A 19,315-nucleotide genomic window follows, 5' to 3' on the forward strand; every position below is an offset into this window, starting at 1 on the left:
GGAAAGAGAAAAGAAACAGAAGCCTGTAAGAAAACTGAAACCAAGGTAAGCGATTGTTGCTGCTGCACAGATTCAAGCCTAAATGCAAGGTGTGTTATGTAGCTGAAAATGCAATCTGCCCTATCTGATTCATCTATTCAGGTTTTTAGGCCACAACACAGACTAACTACATATTTAGACTAAGAAAGCCAAATCTACATAAAAAGGGGTAGGTTTATAACAAATGGGAGCAGAAATCCTTCATTAAGATCATCCATATTTTTGTGTGTCCGTGAACAGTCTGATAAATACTGTAATGCACTGCACTCACTCATATCTCCTCTAATCAGAATCATCCACTTGTTTCCTTCTATTAGTGCAAATTTCCTTTTCCCCATGCATCTTAGTAGCTGGTACTTTAAAACGTCTGGAAAGAGTGGTAGAGATTTCCTGTAACATAAGGGCAGCTGGCCAACTCATACTACTAGCTTTGCGTCAGGTCTCTCAACAGGCAGCCCTCTCAAATGTTCTTATAAATATACAAAGCTTGCTGCTTTTAGGATGTGATTTAGTGGACTAGTGCTAAAGCTGATTGGTTTTGCCCAATTATCACATTTAAAGCCAGATTACTAAGTATTTTTTCCATGGGCACTAAAGTGTGTGTGTGTGTGTGGGGGGGGGGGGGGGGGGGGGGGGGAGAGAAACAAAACCCTTCAGTATATCTGTCTTTAATTAGCAAACAAAAATGGTCACTTTCTAGGGAACAGCCCTGGGTTCTTCTTACTTTGCTATTGAGAAACTAGAGGGAGGTGCCATATTTCTGCAGCATTTAGAGCAAAAGAAACCTCCTGCAGAGGGGGCTTGGGGCTTCAGATCAAGCACAATGGACATTCATGCTTTTGGAGGCTAGGAAACTTGCCTTTACTTTAGCACAAGCTACGGGTGCAGTGTTTTAAAGGACAAGGGTGCATTATTACACAGTTAACAGTTTAAAGCACATACAAAATGAAAAAAGGGAGGGTAATTTTCCAAAGAAATTTCCATAGGTAACAGTTCTTTACCCACAGAAATGGCCCTTTAGAAAATCGTGCAACGCCTGCACACTATATGTACATATTTTTACAAGCATAGGGGAGAAATTTTCTATGGTGTGGAGTGTGGGTGGGATCAGGATTTTTAAAAGTATGTGTTTAAATTCTTGACAAAAACTACATGCGCTAAGTAGCAGGTGTAACTGGGTGTGTAGTTTTGCTAGGATAATTTTCAAAAGTGCACTTATATGAACAAATCCACTTGGAAAAATGTTGTATCTTATGTGCAAGTTTACAAAATTAACCCCAAGGTAATGATTCCTGCTAAAATTACTGACCCTATCCTCAACGTATTACACACCCTCAAAGAAGCAGTACTGCTAGATGCATTTTACTGAAATAAAGAAAGTAAAAAAAAAAAAAAGTCAACTACTATTATTCACACAATACAGAGTGGTTTAATTTTTTCACAACATGCATTCTTTACTACTAATTTATAAAAATAATCTAAACACATTTGATTATCAAAAACAGAACTAGATTAAAAAAAAAAAAAGAAAGAAGGAACCACAGAATATTCTGGAATTCTGCATATAGGGTATTTTACACAATACTAGAATTATACATACCCTCCCATCCTGCACATTTAGGGCATTTACATGCTTAAAATTGGGTTTTACATGTGTAAATGCACTTTATTCATGTAAGTAGGCTTTGGAAAATTGCTGCAAAATTATGCCATTGAATTGTCCTTAGGATATTCACATGTAAGTGAACTTTATGTGTGTAAATGGATTTTTAAAATTGCTACTATAGTAACTCCTTTTAAAATTCACCTGTGTTAAGCTACAAAGCACTTCCGCACAGCAAATGTGCTTATTTATACAGTATCAAACAGCTGCATTGATCTGAAATGCTCTAGCTATGTGTTACCTAACGTAAACTTGAGAAGATTCTTTCCAGTACTCAATACATGAAAGCTTGCACACATCAGTATATCCCTTACCTCACAGAAGACTCCTGAATAGCCCTGCAGACACCGACAGTAAATTCCATTCACCTGGTAATCGCAGCGTCCTCCGTTCTGACATGGGTTGCTGGCACATTCATTTATTTCCATTTCACAGTTCTTGCCAACAAAACCACGAGGGCAAAAGCAACGGTACCCATTTATCTCATCCTAAGAATGAAGAACAAATGGGAAACAGCCCACCCCAATTATCGAGTTATACTTTGGAAGGACTGACATTCCTATGAAATTATATTTAGTAGCTGTACAACATTACTATTCAATTCTGGAACCTCTTGCTTTGACTATTGGGAAAAAAATAGACCTTCGATTATTACTATATGGTGAGTGTCTTCAATGCATTAGAGCAAACTGCACCCATATGAGCAGATTTGGGTTCTTACTGGAAATGTTACTCAGCATTAGAAGAACTGTCCATTGGTTTGTTCATGACATTTGTTTATATGTGGATGTCTAAATATAACATTTCCCCAATTCCCATTTAAAAGTATGAGTTTATTTGGGCAAGATATGAATCAGAAAGACAACAGGTTAGAACATATTTGTAACTAGGATTAACCGTTTAGAATTGAACATAGTTAATAAGGGCAACGACAAACATGGCCCATCCACTCTACCCACTAGTGATTTGTCTGTTTTAGGTAGATGCTTACACAAATTCCCACACAGAACTTAACACCCACTCCCCTCATGTCTCTTAAGACTGTAACTGCCACTCCATGCAGGTTACCCCAATGCTTCATTACCACTCTCTTGCCATTGAATTAAATGGAGACATTTTGTCTTATCTGTTAATTTCCTTTTCTTGAGTCCTGCTACACCAGTCCAAATGTGTGGAATATCGCCACCTGCTAGCAGATAAAGACAAAGGACATACCCTTTTCCAGTGACATCACCTAGTATATATAGGCTGATGAAGCACTGGAAAAAGCCAGTATTCTAATGTCAACTCAATGGAAAATATAGACAGCCTCTAAAATAAATAAAACCACAATTAACTTCAGGACCAGTAGAGACTTCATAAACTCCCCTGTTTTTGTTCTGCTTAGAAAGCAAACTGTGAGCAGGTACCGTGTCTAACAGATTGATCTAAGAGAAGAGGTGTTATGATCACATCTTTCTGGTATTAATGGATCTACAGTAGTATCCTGTAGCCCAATGAGTTCAGTATAAGATTGGAGTCATTGTTCATTGACCTCTTTAAAAGAATGCTCCTGGGCAAATACTTTCTTATGGCTCTACCAACCCTCCTAGGCGTTGAGATCTCAGCAATGCAGACTTCTTGATGTTCCCGCAACTCAACAAGCTGAAATGAGACTACTCTTTTTCTGTAGCAGCACCTTTCTGGAACTCTTTGCTGGAAACCTACAATTATTGAACAGCAACACATCATTTAAAGCAGCACTTAAAACTCTTCTTTTCCAACAAGCCTATTTTTCCATCTAAGAATGGCAGACACTGGATTTCAGTTAAGTCTTTCCCAAGATATACTTTGATTTAAGATCTTTGCTGTTGGCGATGTTTGTATGTTTATAATTATGCGTGTTGAAAATGTTCATCGCCTAGTCCACTGGGTATAGGCAATTTATAAATCTTAAATATATCTCTGTACAGCTCAGCACACGCCAAGCAGCACCACAGGAAAGAAGAGGGAAATAAAGGCAGCCTTGGGTGCATCTCAAAGGTGAAATTGAAATTTTCTGCCAAACCCAAAAAGTCCATCATTAAGGATAACCATGCAGGACCTGACTTCCCAGTATGATCCTAGCCTGGTGTAGCAAGGCTAAAAGAAAGGAAATTTAACAAGAAAGATTAAATTTCTCCTGCCTTATCTGCTATACCAGTCCAGATAAATGGGACTTACTCAAGTCCATTCCAAATGGTTGGAGGGAGGTGGGGGGAGTGGGAAGATAGTTGTTCCAAGAATGCTTGCCTCAAGGCAGTATCTCCTTTGGCTTATAGCACCTATGAGTGAATGTAAGGAAGACCAAATGGCTGTCTTATAGATGTCCTCTGGAGCAGGTGCTGTGGACTCTGTTCGAGAGGAAGCCTGAGCTCTTGTAGAATAAGCATGAAACACCTTCAGAATCTACTGACAATTCAGCAAAAGGATAATGAGATCTGCATGATTCACATGCACAATGAGGATTTTGAAGCTGCCTCTTCTCTGCAAGATCTGTTGAATAAAGGACTAAAGGGATTAGTCATCGTTTAAATACCTGAAGAAGGTTCAAAGAACCTTTAATAAGAGGGGACATGACATTCCCCTTTATAGGATCCTAGAAGAGATACTGTCTGTTTAACTGAAGGCAAAAATGACCTTGGCTAAGAAGGATGTCACTGGTTTTGCAGAAAGACTAGGAGAGACCACTGCCAATTAAAGTCTGTAATTCTGGGCATATATCACAAGAAATACTGCCCTTAAGGAAGATCTTTTGAGAACATGTGACTAAGCATCTCAAAAGGAGATAAGTTCTAAGAACCAGATCCAGAGCCCCAAGTGCTCAACTTTGAACTCCCTGAATCCAATGTCTGTACCATGAAATAACCAATATGACCCCCAGGGAATTAAGAGCTTAGCCTTGTCAAAAGCCCCTTTGAAGGAAGGTCAGCATGGACAGGTTGTCTCAAGTTTAACTAGGCTACAGCAAAAAATCACTGCTGAAGAACCTTCTCTGTGCTGACACACCCCTCGAGGATAAGGTTTATAAGCAAAAAATGGAGCTAGTTCCTGGAATACCAGGCCAGGAGTAATCATTGGAACACTATTCTTTCCAGCAACTGAAGAATCTGTCAACCTAGGAAACTTTCAATTTGCTAACAGATCTAGTTGTAGGGGATCTGCATAACCTTATTCTGTTCAGGAAAACTTCTGGGCTGAGATCACTCTCTAGTGTCCAACTTATTCCTGTTGAGGAAGTCATTTTAAACATGTGCTACCCTTGCAATGTGAACTGATAAGAACTACTAAGTTTTGCTCCATCCACCAGATCAACCTGCTTGGTTCCTGGGCTACCACTAGACTCTGAACATCCCCTTGCCTGTTCACATAAGCAATCATTAAGGGCAGGAACTGCAATAGGGCCAGCTTGATAGCCTTGGTGTCTGCTCTGTTACAGACCACATGTTGCTACTTTGGCCCAGATCCCTTTGGTTATGCAGAGGCAACTGAGCACACTCCAGCATGCCAGGCTTACATCTGATGTGCCTACAACCCCATCTGGGAGGATCTGGATCCATTCCTCTCAATACAGAGGTACCTGCCACCCACGTCAAATCATCCCTGACAAAGTGGAAGAGGGAGACACTCCCCCTCCCCTGAGTTCTTAGACTATGGCAATAGAGACAACAGGGATATCTGAAGCCAGAAAGGAGCCTTGGCCCCAGAGAGACCATCACAGAACCCAGGAGCTGGAACTCCTACACTTTGGGGGTTCTCTATCGGATACGTCTCATACCTGAGCTAACTATTTAGGAACACTCACCTGAGTTATGAAGCCTCTACCTACCCTTGTATCAAGGCCAAGCCTTCCAGAAAACTCAGACTGACAAGGCACCAGACTTCCTGCATAGCTCATATTCAGACCAAGACTCCAAGGACCTGACACCCCCTTGGACAAGACTACAGGCACTCCTTAGTCTTCAAATACCAAAGTATGGATCAAAATAAGGATGGGTCATGCCCAGCCGACCACAGAGTAAATGACTTTTCCACTGACACAAGTCCAAAAAGCAGAGGTCGAACATGGAAATGCTTCCCTTGAATACAAAATTCAAAGGTATGAAGAGAACCTCTACAGATATTCAGATTGGAATTAGACAGAAGCTTCTAAAAAAATCCAGGGAAGAAAGGTACTCCTAGAGCTTCACCCACCAGACTGACAGAGCAAAGGTTTCTATAGCACAGTGGGGCATCTGAAGACATCTGTCAACCTCATACTGATCAAAAGGATTGCCAGAGGAAACCAATCTTTCTTTCGGAACCCCAAATTGGAGTACCAATCTAAACCATGAGCCTCAAATGATACTGGAACACAACTACTAAACTCTGAAGCCTGTCCAGAGCAGTCTAACACCCACTCTTGGTGGCTGACATGCAAGGATGAAGGCATCAGAACAATTGAGTAGCAATCTCTAGGGACCACCTATCCCATACGATAACCAGAACCACTGGCCTAAGAGTGAGGAATCACTCCCAATAGGGCTATTGTAACTGGCTGCCTATTTTAATTGCTTTGAGTGGGTTGGTGGGGGATCCCTTTGATTTGTAGTAGGCCAGATGAGTAGCTAGGTAAGTCCCAGTATTGACTATTCTTGTCCTCACACTATAAATGGGCTGATCGACATCTGGACAGAGTATTGTTTCCCCAGGCTAACTGATATCTGAGGTCATTGTGGATTCAAACAGCCACGAGGCCAGAAGACACTATCCTCTGGGAGTCTGGCGATCACTAGGACTCAACCTTCTCAGATTTTGTCCTATCAGTAACCCTAAAAAGGTAATGCTTACTAAGATGAGCCACAGCAAATGTAAGGGCATCAAACTGAAGGACAAGAGAGAACAAGACTCTCTTTCCAGAATAACCTGAAGACTGAAAGGCCCTCTTTGGAAAGAAACTGTTTATTCTAGGCTTTCCAAGGGACTGTCCTCCACCATGCTCACCTACCCCTGCTGATCCCAAAGGGAATTCAGTGGAGGAGGCCCGCTGGAAGCCCAAGGTTCCACTTGTCAATCTAGGGCAGAAGGGCATTGAAACCCTGCACAGAAGGGCTGGGAAGGACCTGACCAAGAAAGCTCACAAGCACTCTCCCTATCCAGGCTTCAGCAGAGAGCAGAAACTTGTTGTATAAATAGGGAGAAGGAAGAAGGGTCCCAAATAAAGCTCCTGGACTGTCTCTCAAGAACTAGTTCCTTTCTTATTTATTCTCCCACAAAATAAGTTAACAGTCCAGATTGAGAAGGACAGGGACAGAAATCCGAGGGAGGAACAAGTGGCACTTTTTGCTTGGGGAATACCAGGAATGTGAGGAAAACAGGTACTCCATGCATAGCTTAAACGGTAGACCTTCATAATGCCTTAAACATGATGTCCTCTGAATGTAAGTCCCATGCTGAACATGCTCCCTTGCCAGGTTTACAGCATATATATATATACACACATAAAGGAGCTTCTCTGTTGTCACCCACTCAGCCCTGAGGGGCATCGAACATCCAAACTAGTAATTGGCACAGACTGTTGCAGAAGTGGCAATCTGCTTCCCTCCATCTTACAGCTTTTCCTGCAAATGGGACAAACTACTGGAAGTCCCACGCTCCCTTAGCATGAAAGATTAATTTAAAATAAGTAAATAAAAAAAATTTATAGACCACATAAATCTTACAGTTCATGGCAGTTTACAATGAAACATACATAATTAAAAAAAAAAAAAAAAGTAGAGATAGTCACCAAAAAACATTCCCGGCAGACTGTGGAGAACCCCGGCTTAAGGGCTGGTTGTCTCCAAAATAGCAGCAGCCACTGGTCAAACTTGCCTCTGGGAACAGAAAATGCCAGAAGGGTTTGACTTTAATAAGGGCAGGCTGAGTTTGCCTAGCCCAGCCAGTCCAGAGGTGAAGGAATTAAACCCAAGGGCAGGGCTCAAAAAGGGAAGAAAAGGAAGAGGGAAAAGGAAAGGGCCCAGAATCCTCATGTAGAAAGGAATCCTTTTATGTCTATTGGTCCTTAAGTCTCAACCAGGTTCCACTGAAGGCTAAGGAGCCATCAACAAGTTTCTCAACCACTTGCTAGGCCCTACTCAACCAGGCCTTGAGTGTTAGCCAGCAGTAATGAGCCAGGGCTTGCTCCACTAATGGAACAAATCACAACATATTTTGCTGTAGTAGCAGAGATCCTAACTCCACCAAGGGAAATTAGCAAGCCCGCTGTTGCCCTGGAAGCAACCTCCAGAGACCGACCAAAGACCAGTGACCTGGAAGCCAGAAAATCCTTCTGTACCAGTCCAGCATGTGTCCAAACTGCTGGAAAAAGAGAAATACTGGCTATTGTCCGTGCTGCACCAAGCCATATACACTAGGTGATATCACTGAAAAATGTGTGTCCTCTGTTCCCATCCTCTAGTAGGCAGCGATAACCTATGCATCTGGACTGGTATAGCAAGATAAGGAAGTATTCATTGTCTCAAATATATACAAAAAAAAATCATGAACAAGTCAGTGGATTTTTTATTCTTCTATAGTTGACCACATCAAATCAGGTTAAATGATAAAATTTCACTGCCATTTATGCTAAGTTTAGCAAGTTTTCTTACTGTAAACTGTGTTTTTGTACATAGCAGGTGAATTAGCCATGTCATGTGAGTGACATCTGGCGGTACCGACCGGAGTCATCGCTCCAAGCTAGAACTTTGACCTTTACTGAGCATGTGCAGGAGAATTCCTGTGCGAGTGTTGCCTCGTGAGCCTACACAATCTATTACCAGAGCTAACCTAGCTATGTAGTCAACTCTCCAGGAAGGCAGGTAGGTATTTAATGGTTAATTCATCCTATTTATAGAAAATACTGTTTACAGTAAGCAACTTCCTTTTTCCGTGGATAAGCAGGCTGAATGAGCCATTATATCTGGGGAGTTCCAAGCTGGGGGTTGCAGAGGAGTGTTCACTTAAGAAGCAACCCAGACTTTGCTCTGGAGAGTGGAATGCAGCAAGATCAGATTTTGCAAAACCTCTTGTCCAAATATGAAAGTTTATCAAAACAGTAGTGAGATGTTAAGGTATGAACAGAAGACCATGTTGCAGCTCTGTAGATATCTTTAATAGGTACTTCTTGAAGATACGCAATGGAAGCAATCATTACTCATTTGAGAAGTCTTCACAGAGTTTGATTTGCAGTCCTGCTAAGGTATAGTAGTGGTGAATGCACTCAGTCAAGCAGTTAGCCAAGTTACGCTTGGCAACTGCTATTCCTAGCCTGTTGGGATCTTATGAGACAAACAGTTAAAGGTCTTATGAAGCGGCTGAGTTTGTCTCTTGTAATACGCTAAGAACCTTTTACAGTCCAGAGTATGTAGCGCTTTTTTGCCATGACGCGCATAGGATCTAGGAAAGAAGGGAAGCAATACAAAGCACTGATTGATATGGACGACTGTTGGGAGAAACTTCAGGTAAGTATGGAGATCCTCCCTGTTGTAGAAGAATCACATGTGTGGAGAACAGTGGATGAGAGCTAGGAGTTCACTGACACTTAGATGAAGTCACTGCACCACTTTCCATGTTAAATACTTTAGAGAAGCAGATTCCAATGCTCAGAAGGTTTCATTAGTTAGGAAATGATTAAGAACATAAGAACATGCCATACTGGGTCAGACCAAGGGTCCATCAAGCCCAGCATCCTGTTTCCAACAGTGGCCAATCCAGGCCATAAGAACCTGGAAAGTACCCAAAAACTAAGTCTATTCCATGTTACCATTGCTAGTAATAGCGGTGGTTAGTATCTAAGTCACCTTAATTAATAGCAGGTAACGGACTTCTCCTCCAAGAACTTATCCAATCCTTTTTTAAACACAGCTATACTAACTGCACGAACCACATCTCCTGGCAACAAATTCCAGAGTTTAATTGTGCGTTGAGTGAAAAAGAACTTTCTCCGATTAGTTTTAAATGTGCCATGTGCAATGTGCTAACTTCATGGAGTGCCCCCTAGTCTTTCTATTATTCACCACTGCTCTAGCCGTTCTAGACTTCTCATGATTTTAAACACCTCTATCATATCCCCCCTCAGCCGTGTCTTCTCCAAGTTGAAAAGTCCTAACCTCTTTAGTCTTTCCTCATCGGGAAGCTGTTCAATCCCCCTTATTTTGGTTGCCCTTCTCTGTACCTTCTCCATCCTAATTATATTTTTATATATAAAAATATAATTTAAATAATAATTTAAAGAAAACTACATCTTGTGAGAAAAAGACACAAAAAAATAGTAAAAATGAACTGAGATGTTAAAAGAGAAAATCAGCGATGTGAAGACTCGCCCCACCCCCCCAGACGTCATGACGACCAGCCAGCGGCGACCCGATTAACGGCGCGATTACACCAGGCGTTGCGTGCCGGGCGTGACAAAGGGGTTTTCCCCTTTGTGCTCCCCTTCATGCTAACCTTTGTGCTCCTTCTAATATAATTATATTTATGTTTATGTTAATAATTTAACTTTTATTAATGTTATTTAGCTTTTTGCTTTGTTTAAAATTATTTCATTATTGACGTTTAAATGTATTAGACTAAGGAATTTTACTTCCTGCTCATTCTGTTTCATTGTAAACCGGTTTGATATGCATTTTATGCAGGAAAATCAGTATAAAAAACTTAAAATAAATAAATAAATTTTTTTTTTTGAGATGCGGCGACCAGAATTGTACACAGTATTCAAGGTGCGGTCTCGCCATGGAGCGATACAGAGGCATTATGACATTTTCCGTTTTATTCACCATTCCCTTTCTAATAATTCCCAACATTCTATTTGCTTTTTTGACTGCCGCAGCACACTGAACCAACAATTTCAATGTGTTATCCACTATGATGCCTACATCTCTTTCTTGGGTAGTAGCACCTAATATGGAACCTAACATTGCGTAACTATAGCATGGGTTATTTTTCCCTATATGCTTCACCTTGCACTTATCCACATTAAATTTCATCTGCCATTTTGATGCCCAATTTTCCAGCCTCAGAAGGACTTCCTGCAATTTATCACAATCTGCTTGTGATTTAACTACTCTGAACAGTTTTGTATCATCTGCAAATTTGATTACCTCACTCGTCGTATTTCTTTCCAGATCATTTATAAATATATTGAAATGTAAGGGTCCCAATACAGATCCCTGAGGCACTCCACTGCCCACTCCCTTCCACTGAGAAAGTTGTCCATTTAATCCTACTCTCTGTTTCCTGTCTTTTAGCCAGTTTGTAATCCACGAAAGGACATAGCCACCTATCCCATGACTTTTTATTTTTCCTAGAAGCCTCTCATGAGGAACTTTGTCAAATGCCTTCTGAAAATCCAAGTACACTACCATCTACCGGTTCACCTTTATCAACATGTTTAACTCCTTCAAAAAAGTGAAGCAGATTTGTGAGGCAAGACTTGCCTTGGGTAAAGCCATGTTGACTTTGTTCCATTAAACCATGTCTTTCTATATGTTCTGTGATTTTGATGTTTAGAACACTTTCCACTATTTTTCCTGGCACTGAAGTCAAGCTAACTGGTCTGTAGTTTCCCGGATCGCCCCTGGCGCCCTTTTTAAATATGGGGGTTACATTAGCTATCCTCCAGTCTTCAGGTACAATGGATGATTTTAATGATAGGTTACAAATTTTTACTAATAGGTCTGAAATTTCATTTTTTAGTTCCTTCAGAACTCTGGGGTGCATACCATCTGGTTCAGGTGATTTACTACTTCAGTTTGTCAATCAGGTCTACCACATCTTCTAGGTTCACCGTGTTTCGTTCAGTCCATCTGAATCATTACCCATGTAAACCTTCTCCAGTACGTGTACCTCCCCAACATCCTCTTCAGTAAACACCGAAGCAAAGAAATCATTTAATCTTTCCGCAATGGCCTTATCTTCTCTAAGTGCCCCTTTAACCCCTCGATCATCTAACGGTCCAACTAACTCCCTCACAGGCTTTCTGCTTCGGATATATTTTAAAAAGTTTTTACTGTGAGTTTTTGCCTCTATGGCCAACTTCTTTTCAAATTCTCTCTTAGCCTGTCTTATCAATGTCTTACATTTAACTTGCCAACGTTTATGCTTTATCCTATTTTCTTCTGTTGGATCCTTCTTCCAATTTTTGAATGAAGATCTTTTGGCTAAAATAGCTTCTTTTACCTCCCCTTTTAACCATGCCGGTAATCGTTTTGCCTTCTTTCCACCTTTCTTAGTGCTTCTAAGGATGGGTTTGTTTTTTTTTTAAACAATGATCACGCCTCTTGCACACTTTTACTTTTGTAGCTGCTCCTTTCTATTTTTCTCATTTTATCAAAGTTTCCCTTTTCAAAGTTTAGCATGAGAGCCGTGGATTTGCTTACTGTCCCCCTTCCAGCCATTAAATCAATTTGATCATATTATGATCACTATTGCCAAGTGGCCCCACCACCATTTCCTCTCTCACCAAATCCTGTTCTCCACTGAGAATTAGATCTAAAATTGCTCCTTCTCGTGTCGGTTCCTGAACCAATTGCTCCATAAAGCTATCATTTATTCCATCCAGGAACTTTATCTCTCTAGCGTGTCCAGATGATACATTTACCCAGTCAATATTGGGGTAATTGAAGACTCCCATTATTACCGCACTACTAATTTGGTTAGCTTCCCTAATTTCTCTTAGCATTTCACCGTCAGTCTCACCATCTTGACCAGGTGGACGGTAGTATACTCCTATCACTATAGTCTTCCCCGACACACAAGGGATTTCTACCCATAAAGATTCAATTGTACAATTAGTCTCGTGCAGGATGTTTATCCTGTTGGACTCTATGCCATCCCGGACAAAGCGCCACACCGCCTCCCGGGTGCTCCTCTCTGTCATTGCGATATAATTTGTACCCCGGTAGAGCACTGTCCCATTGGTTGTCCTCCTTCCACCATATCTCTGGGATGCCAAATAAGCGTGTCATCATTCACTGCTATACATTCTAATTTTCCCATCTTACTTCTTAGACTTCTGGCATTAGCATACAAACACTTCAAAGTTTGTTTTTTGTTTGTATTTTCATTCTGCTTTATAATTGATAGGGATAAGTTAGAATTTTTTAGCTCAGGTGAGTTTTTAGTTACAGGCACTTGGACTACTTTTCTTATTATTGGAACCTCACTGTCGGGATGCCCTAATTCTAATGCATCATTAGTATCCTTTGAAGATACCTCTCTCCGAACCATGCGCTGCTGAGCGACTGTCGGCTTTCCCCTTTGTTCTAGTTTAAAAGCTGCTCTATCTCCTTTTTAAAGGTTAGCGCCAGCAGTCTGGTTCCACCCTGGTTAAGGTGGAGCCCATCCCTTCGGAAGAGACTCCCCCCCTTCCCCAAAAGGTTCCCCAGTTCCTAACAAAACTGAATCCCTCTTCCTTGCACCATAGTCTCATCCATGCATTGAGACTCCGGAGCTCTGCCTGCCTCTGGTGACCTGCGCGTGGAACAGGCAGCATTTCAGAGAATGCTACCATGGAGGTTCTGGTTTTAAGACTTCTACCTAAGAGCCTAAATTTGGCTTCCAGAATCTCCCTCCCACATTTTCCTATGTCGTTGGTGCCTACATGTACCACGACAGCCGGCTCCTCCCCAGCACTATCTAAAATCCTATCTAGGTGACACGTGAGGTCCACCACCTTCGCACCAGGTAGGCATGTTACCAGGTGATCCTCACGCCCACCAGCCACCCAGCTGTCTACATTCCTAATAAGAGAATCACCATCTATGACGGCCGACCTAACCCTTCCCCTCCTGGGCAGTAGGCCTTGGGGAGATATCCTCGGTACGAGGGGTTTGAAATGCCATAGACCTTTCATGAAATAAGAAATCAGTGGATAGGTACAGATAGTTTTGCTGTCTGCTTGAGTATTGTAAACTGCTACAGCATTGAGATGCACTTGTATGGTGGAGGTGTTGAGGCCTGAGTCTTGAAAGTTGGCGCAAGTATTTCAGAAAATGCTTAGGCTCACATGAAAATGGGTCCAAAGCATTTTGATGACACCTTTTAGAGTACCTATTCTATTTGAAGGCATAATGTCTTCTAGTGGAAGGCTTTCTAGATTATACCAGTATGTCCACAATCTCTTTAGGTAAGTGGAGATCCTTGATTACGAAGTGCTCAATATTCAAGTTGTGAGGTTGAGGGCTGAAAAGCTGGAATGGTAAAATGTCTCATCTTTCTGAGTCAAAAGCATAGGGTTTCTTCCCAAACATATGGGAGCACTGCAGGAAACTTGTACAAGACGTGCATACTAGGTCTGTCTAGGCTAGGCCAGAGTTATGAGGATTAGATGAGTGTGATCCTGAAGAAAACTTCACTGTTCTGGCGATAAGTGGCAACTGTGGAAAAGCACATGAGGCTTTGTCCCCAATAGAGGACGAAAGTAGTTTGTTAGCCTGTGATCGCTTGGTAGAACTGAGCAGAATTTAGTTTTGTGTTCTACTGTGATAAAAACAAGTCCAATAACAGTAGACCCCCCATAAGATAAAGTGTTCATCACCACTGATTGCTGCAGAGACTACTCGTGTGGTTGAAACATTCTGCTGAGACGATCTGCCAGTGTATTAGTGTGCTTGGCAGATAGGTGACCTGCAGAGCTATATTTCCACCCAGTTCTAGATTTTTAGGGATTTCTGGCAGAGAGGCCATGATTCCTCCTTACTTGACAAAACATTGCAACCTGGTTGTCTGTCTGAATCACTGTGGTCTTCCGTTGAAGATGCACAAAGGTTGATATAGCATATCTGATTGCTTTTAACTCTAGAAGACTGATTTGATAGAGGCTCTCGATTTCAGATGCCTTGTGTTCGAAGAGTTCTGGGGTGCACTCATTACCCTTTGACAGAGGCATATTTTGCTAGAATCATTTGCTAGGGGAGCGAGCGAAGGTGGTCTCCTTCCATGAGTACTCATGGGTACAGTCATCATAACATCCATTTCATAATCACTGCAATTTGCACTCGAGACAGTGGTTATGTCAGTTGATCCCACTAGGTACGTAGACCCCATTCGAGGTAGCAGATGCGAAGATGGGTCAACAGACCCATATGGATAGCTACTGCTATGTAACCAAGGTCTACTAGGAGCTTTCTGGTGGACAAAAGTGGAGAAAAAAAGACTGAGGATAAGTTATGTCATGTTCGCTTGGTTGGGAGGCAGAAATGCAACTAGTCCCTCTGCTCCTTCACTTCCACCAGAGAAAGAGCCCTGTCATTACTGGACCGATTGCTTTCTCCTCTACCTTATCTTTCCCTCGCCATGTTGACGAGCGTATAAGCCAGCTACCTATATATAGTGCCTCCTACATTATCCTCCCCATGTTACCCTCCTTTCCACCCCCTCTCTTCCCTCCCTTTGCCTATGCTCCATTCTCTTCCCATTACTCTGCAGCATTGTATATTCCTTCCCTCCCTCCCCCCCGCCCTTAAACCTCTTATCTTTATTGACATCAATTCTTGCAAGGTTGTATTTAGTGCTTTTCAAATGTATAATTTCATTGCTATATATATTCCCTTCTGACTATATAATTTGTAATGTTATATATAGTGCTTAACGGATGGTTCTCCCATCTCTGTACCTTTGTCCTTCAGGTACATAAGAACATAAGAACATAAGAAATTGCCATGCTGGGTCAGACCAAGGGTCCATCAAGCCCAGCATCCTGTTTCCAACAGAGGCCAAACCAGGCCACAAGAACCTGGCAATTACCCAAACACCTAGAAGATCCCATGCTACTGATGCAATTAATAGCAGTGACTATTCCCTAAGTAAACTTGATTAATAGCAGTTAATGGTCTTCTCTTCCAAGAACTTATCCAAACCTTTTTTGAACCCAGCTACACTAACTGCACTAACCACATCCTCTGGCAACAAATTCCAGAGATTTATTGTGCGTTGAGTGAAAAAGAATTTTCTCCGATTAGTCTTAAATGTGCTACTTGCTAACTTCATGGAATGCCCCCTAGTCCTTCTATTATTCGAAAGTGTAAATAACCGAGTCACATCTACTCGTTCAAGACCTCTCATGATCTTAAAGACCTCTATGATATCCCCCCTCAGCCGTCTCTTCTCCAAGCTGAACAGCCCTAACCTCTTCAGCCTTTCCTCATAGGGGAGCTGTTCCATCCCCTTTATCATTTTGGTTGCCCTTCTCTGTACCTTCTCCATTGCAACTATATCTTTTTTGAGATACGGCGACCAGAATTGTACACAGTATTCAAGGTGTGGTCTCACCATGGAGCGATATAGAGGCATTATGACATTTTCCGTTTTATTAACCATTCCCTTCCTAATAATTCCTAACATTTTATTTGCTTTTTTGACTGCTGCAGCACACTGAGCTGACGATTTCAATGTATTATCTACTATGACGCCTAGATCTCTTTCTTGGGTGGTAGCTCCTAATATGGAACCTAACATCGTGTAACTACAGCTAGGGTTATTTTTCCCTATATGCAACACCTTGCACTTGTCCACATTAAATTTCATCTGCCATTTGGATGCCCAATCTTCCAGTCTTGCAAGGTCCTCCTGTAATGTATTACAGTCTGCTTGTGATTTAACTACTCTGAATAATTTTGTATCATCCGCAAATTTGATAACGTCACTCATCGTATTCCTTTCCAGATCATTGATATATATATTGAAAAGCACCGGTCCAAGTACAGATCCCTGAGGCACTCCACTGTTTACCCTTTTCCACTGAGAAAATTGACCACTTAGTCCTACTCTCTGTTTCCTGTCTTTTAACCAGTTTGTAATCCACGAAAGGACATCGCCTCCTATCCCATGACTTTTTAGTTTTCGTAGAAGCCTCTCATGAGGGACTTTGTCAAACGCCTTCTGAAAATCCAAATACACTACATCTACCGGTTCACCTTTATCCACATGTTTATTAACCCCTTCAAAAAAATGAAGCAGGTTTGTTAGGCAAGACTTCCCTTGGGTAAATCCATGTTGACTGTGTCCCATTAAATCATGTCTTTCTATATGCTCTACAATTTTGATCTTGAGGATAGTTTCCACTATTTTTCCCGGCACTGAAGTTAGGCTCACTGGTCTATAGTTACCCGGATCACCCCTGGAGCCTTTTTTAAATATTGGGGTTACATTGGCCACCCTCCAGTCTTCAGGTACAATGGATGATTTTAATGATAGGTTACAAATTTCAACTAATAGGTCAGAAATTTCATTTTTGAGTTCCTTTAGTACTCTGGGATGCATACCATCCGGTCCAGGTGACTTGCTACTCTTTAGTTTGTCAATCTGGCCTACTACATCTTCCAGGTTGACAGTGATTTCGTTCAGTTCGTCTGACTCATCACCCCTGAAAACCAACTCCGGAACTGGTATCTCCCCAACATCCTCACTAGTAAACACGGAAGCAAAGAATTCATTTAGTCTTTCTGCAATGGCCTTATCTTCCCTAAGAGCCCCTTTAACCCCTCGGTCATCTAATGGTCCAACCGACTCCCTCACAGGTTTCTTGCTTTGGATATATTTAAAAAAGTTTTTATTATGAGTTTTTGCCTCTATGGCCAACTTCATTTCAAATTCTCTCTTCGCTTGTTTTATCAATGTTTTACACTTAACTTGACAATGCTTATGTTTTATCCTATTTTCTTCAGATGGATCTTTCTTCCAATTTTTGAAGGATGATTTTTTGGCTAAAATAGCCTCTTTCACCTCACCTATATTTTTCCATCTGTCTTTCTTTCCCTCCCTTCGCTCGTTCCTAATCTCTTCACAGCTGCTCCCCTCCCCCCACCCTGGTTTTTTGTATTTTCCTCCTTCAGTTATATTGTAAACCGGCATGATGTACCCACGAATGTCTGTATAAAAAAAAAGCTAATAAATAATTAAAATAAATGCTCTTTCGTATATCAAGTTTATTCAAGACCAGATGAATCTGAGTTTCTGAGTAAGCTCTATGCTCAATTTCTCAAACTTGACCAGAAAACCCAAGAGTTGTAGAAGAATTATGGTCGAGTTCAGAGAGTGGAGCACTTTCTTCCTTGAGTTTGCTGTGATAAACCAGCTGTCCGGGAATGGGAAAACATGTATTCTCCGGTGACAGATAAGCTGCCACTATCGCAAGGCATTTCATAAAGACCCTTGGTGCTAAACAAAGCGCCAATGGAAGCACAGTCTTGAAGTGGAATGCATGCTTGCTGATAGCAAAAGGATATGCAGTCCGCTAACCAGGAGGAGAGAGTCTGCTTACTCATAGGCTGCCCCAATTTGGTGGAATGGAAAGAGACAAACAATTGAGTGCTTTTCCTGTGGGCAGCTGTACGGTCTAGGTAGAATGCTAGAGCCCATTTACGGTCAAGGGTATGCAGAGCCTGCTCTCTTGGATTGGAATGGTGCCTGGGAAAAAAGGTAGGTAGTATAATGGATTGATTGAGATGAAACTCTGACACTACCTTAGGCAAGAACTTAGGGTGAGTGCGGAGTACTGCCCGGTCTTGCAGACGTTTAGTGTAAGGCGGATAGGTAACTAAGCCCTGTAACTCACTAACTCTGCGAGCCGAAGTGATTGCCAAAAGGAAAATCACTTTCCATGTGAGATAGCGAAGTTCACAGGAGTGGAGAGGCTCAAATGGTGGTTTTATGAGCCTTCCTAAAACCAGGTTCAGGTCCCAAGAAGGGGCCGGAGGACGCAGGGGAGGCTTGAGGTGAAGCAAGCCCTTCAGAAAACGTGTTACAAGGGGTTGTACTGATATAGGAATATCCAACACCTTTATGGAAGGCGGCCACCGCACTAACATGCATTCTGATGGAGGAAGGTTTTAGACCTGACTCCAAGTGCCAGAGATAGTCCAGGTAAAGGGGTCAAGGGATTGAGAAGAGCACCATGACTGAAACCTGTTCCATTTGTAAGAATAAGATTTTCTCGTGGAAGGCTTACGTGAAGCAATCAGGACACAGGAAACTGATTCAGAAAGGTTAAGTGGCTGAAGGATTTAACCTTTCAACATCCATGCCGTCAGGGACAAGGCTTGCAGATTGGGGTGGCGCAGGCACCCATCGTTTTGCGTAATCAGAAGCGGGTCCTTTCCCAAGGGAATATGCCTGCGAATGGAGAGATCCTGAAGTATTGGAAACCACACTTGGCGATGCTAGTGAGGTGCTATCAGGATCATGCTTCCCTTGTCCTGACGTAACTTCATGAGAGTCTTTGAGAGAAGTGGAAGTGGAGGGAATGCATATAAGAGACCTGTTGCCCACGAGAGGGAGAACGCATCTCTTGGTTGTGAGTGTTGGCTGCGAGTAAGAGAGCAAAAGTTCTCAACTTTGCAGTTTTGACATGTTGCAAAGAGATCTATATGAGGGTAACCCCATTGTTGGAAGATCGAGTCCACCACTTAGCGGTTGAGAGACCACTCGTGCGGTTGAAAGGCACGACTTAGCTTGTCTGCCAACACATTGTCCACTCCCGGCAAGTAGGTGGCCCTGAGGTACATCGAGTGGGAGAGGGCCTCTGCCCATATCTGCACAGCTTCCTGCCACAGAAGGTAGGAGCCCATCCCTCCCTGT

At 42.0% G+C, this 19,315-nt stretch overlaps 1 protein-coding gene across 1 annotated transcript in view; it reads right to left on the bottom strand.

Moving 5' to 3' along the window:
• Positions 1–19,315, bottom strand: part of JAG2 (jagged canonical Notch ligand 2) — a 481,367-nt gene that overhangs the window by 126,157 nt on the left and 335,895 nt on the right. Inside the window, 1 exon segment of the mRNA XM_029598095.1 lies at positions 2,017–2,190. Coding sequence (XP_029453955.1) covers positions 2,017–2,190 — 174 coding nt within the window.

This window comes from Rhinatrema bivittatum, chromosome 4 (genome assembly GCF_901001135.1).
Source record: "Rhinatrema bivittatum chromosome 4, aRhiBiv1.1, whole genome shotgun sequence".
Taxonomy (NCBI): domain Eukaryota; kingdom Metazoa; phylum Chordata; class Amphibia; order Gymnophiona; family Rhinatrematidae; genus Rhinatrema; species Rhinatrema bivittatum.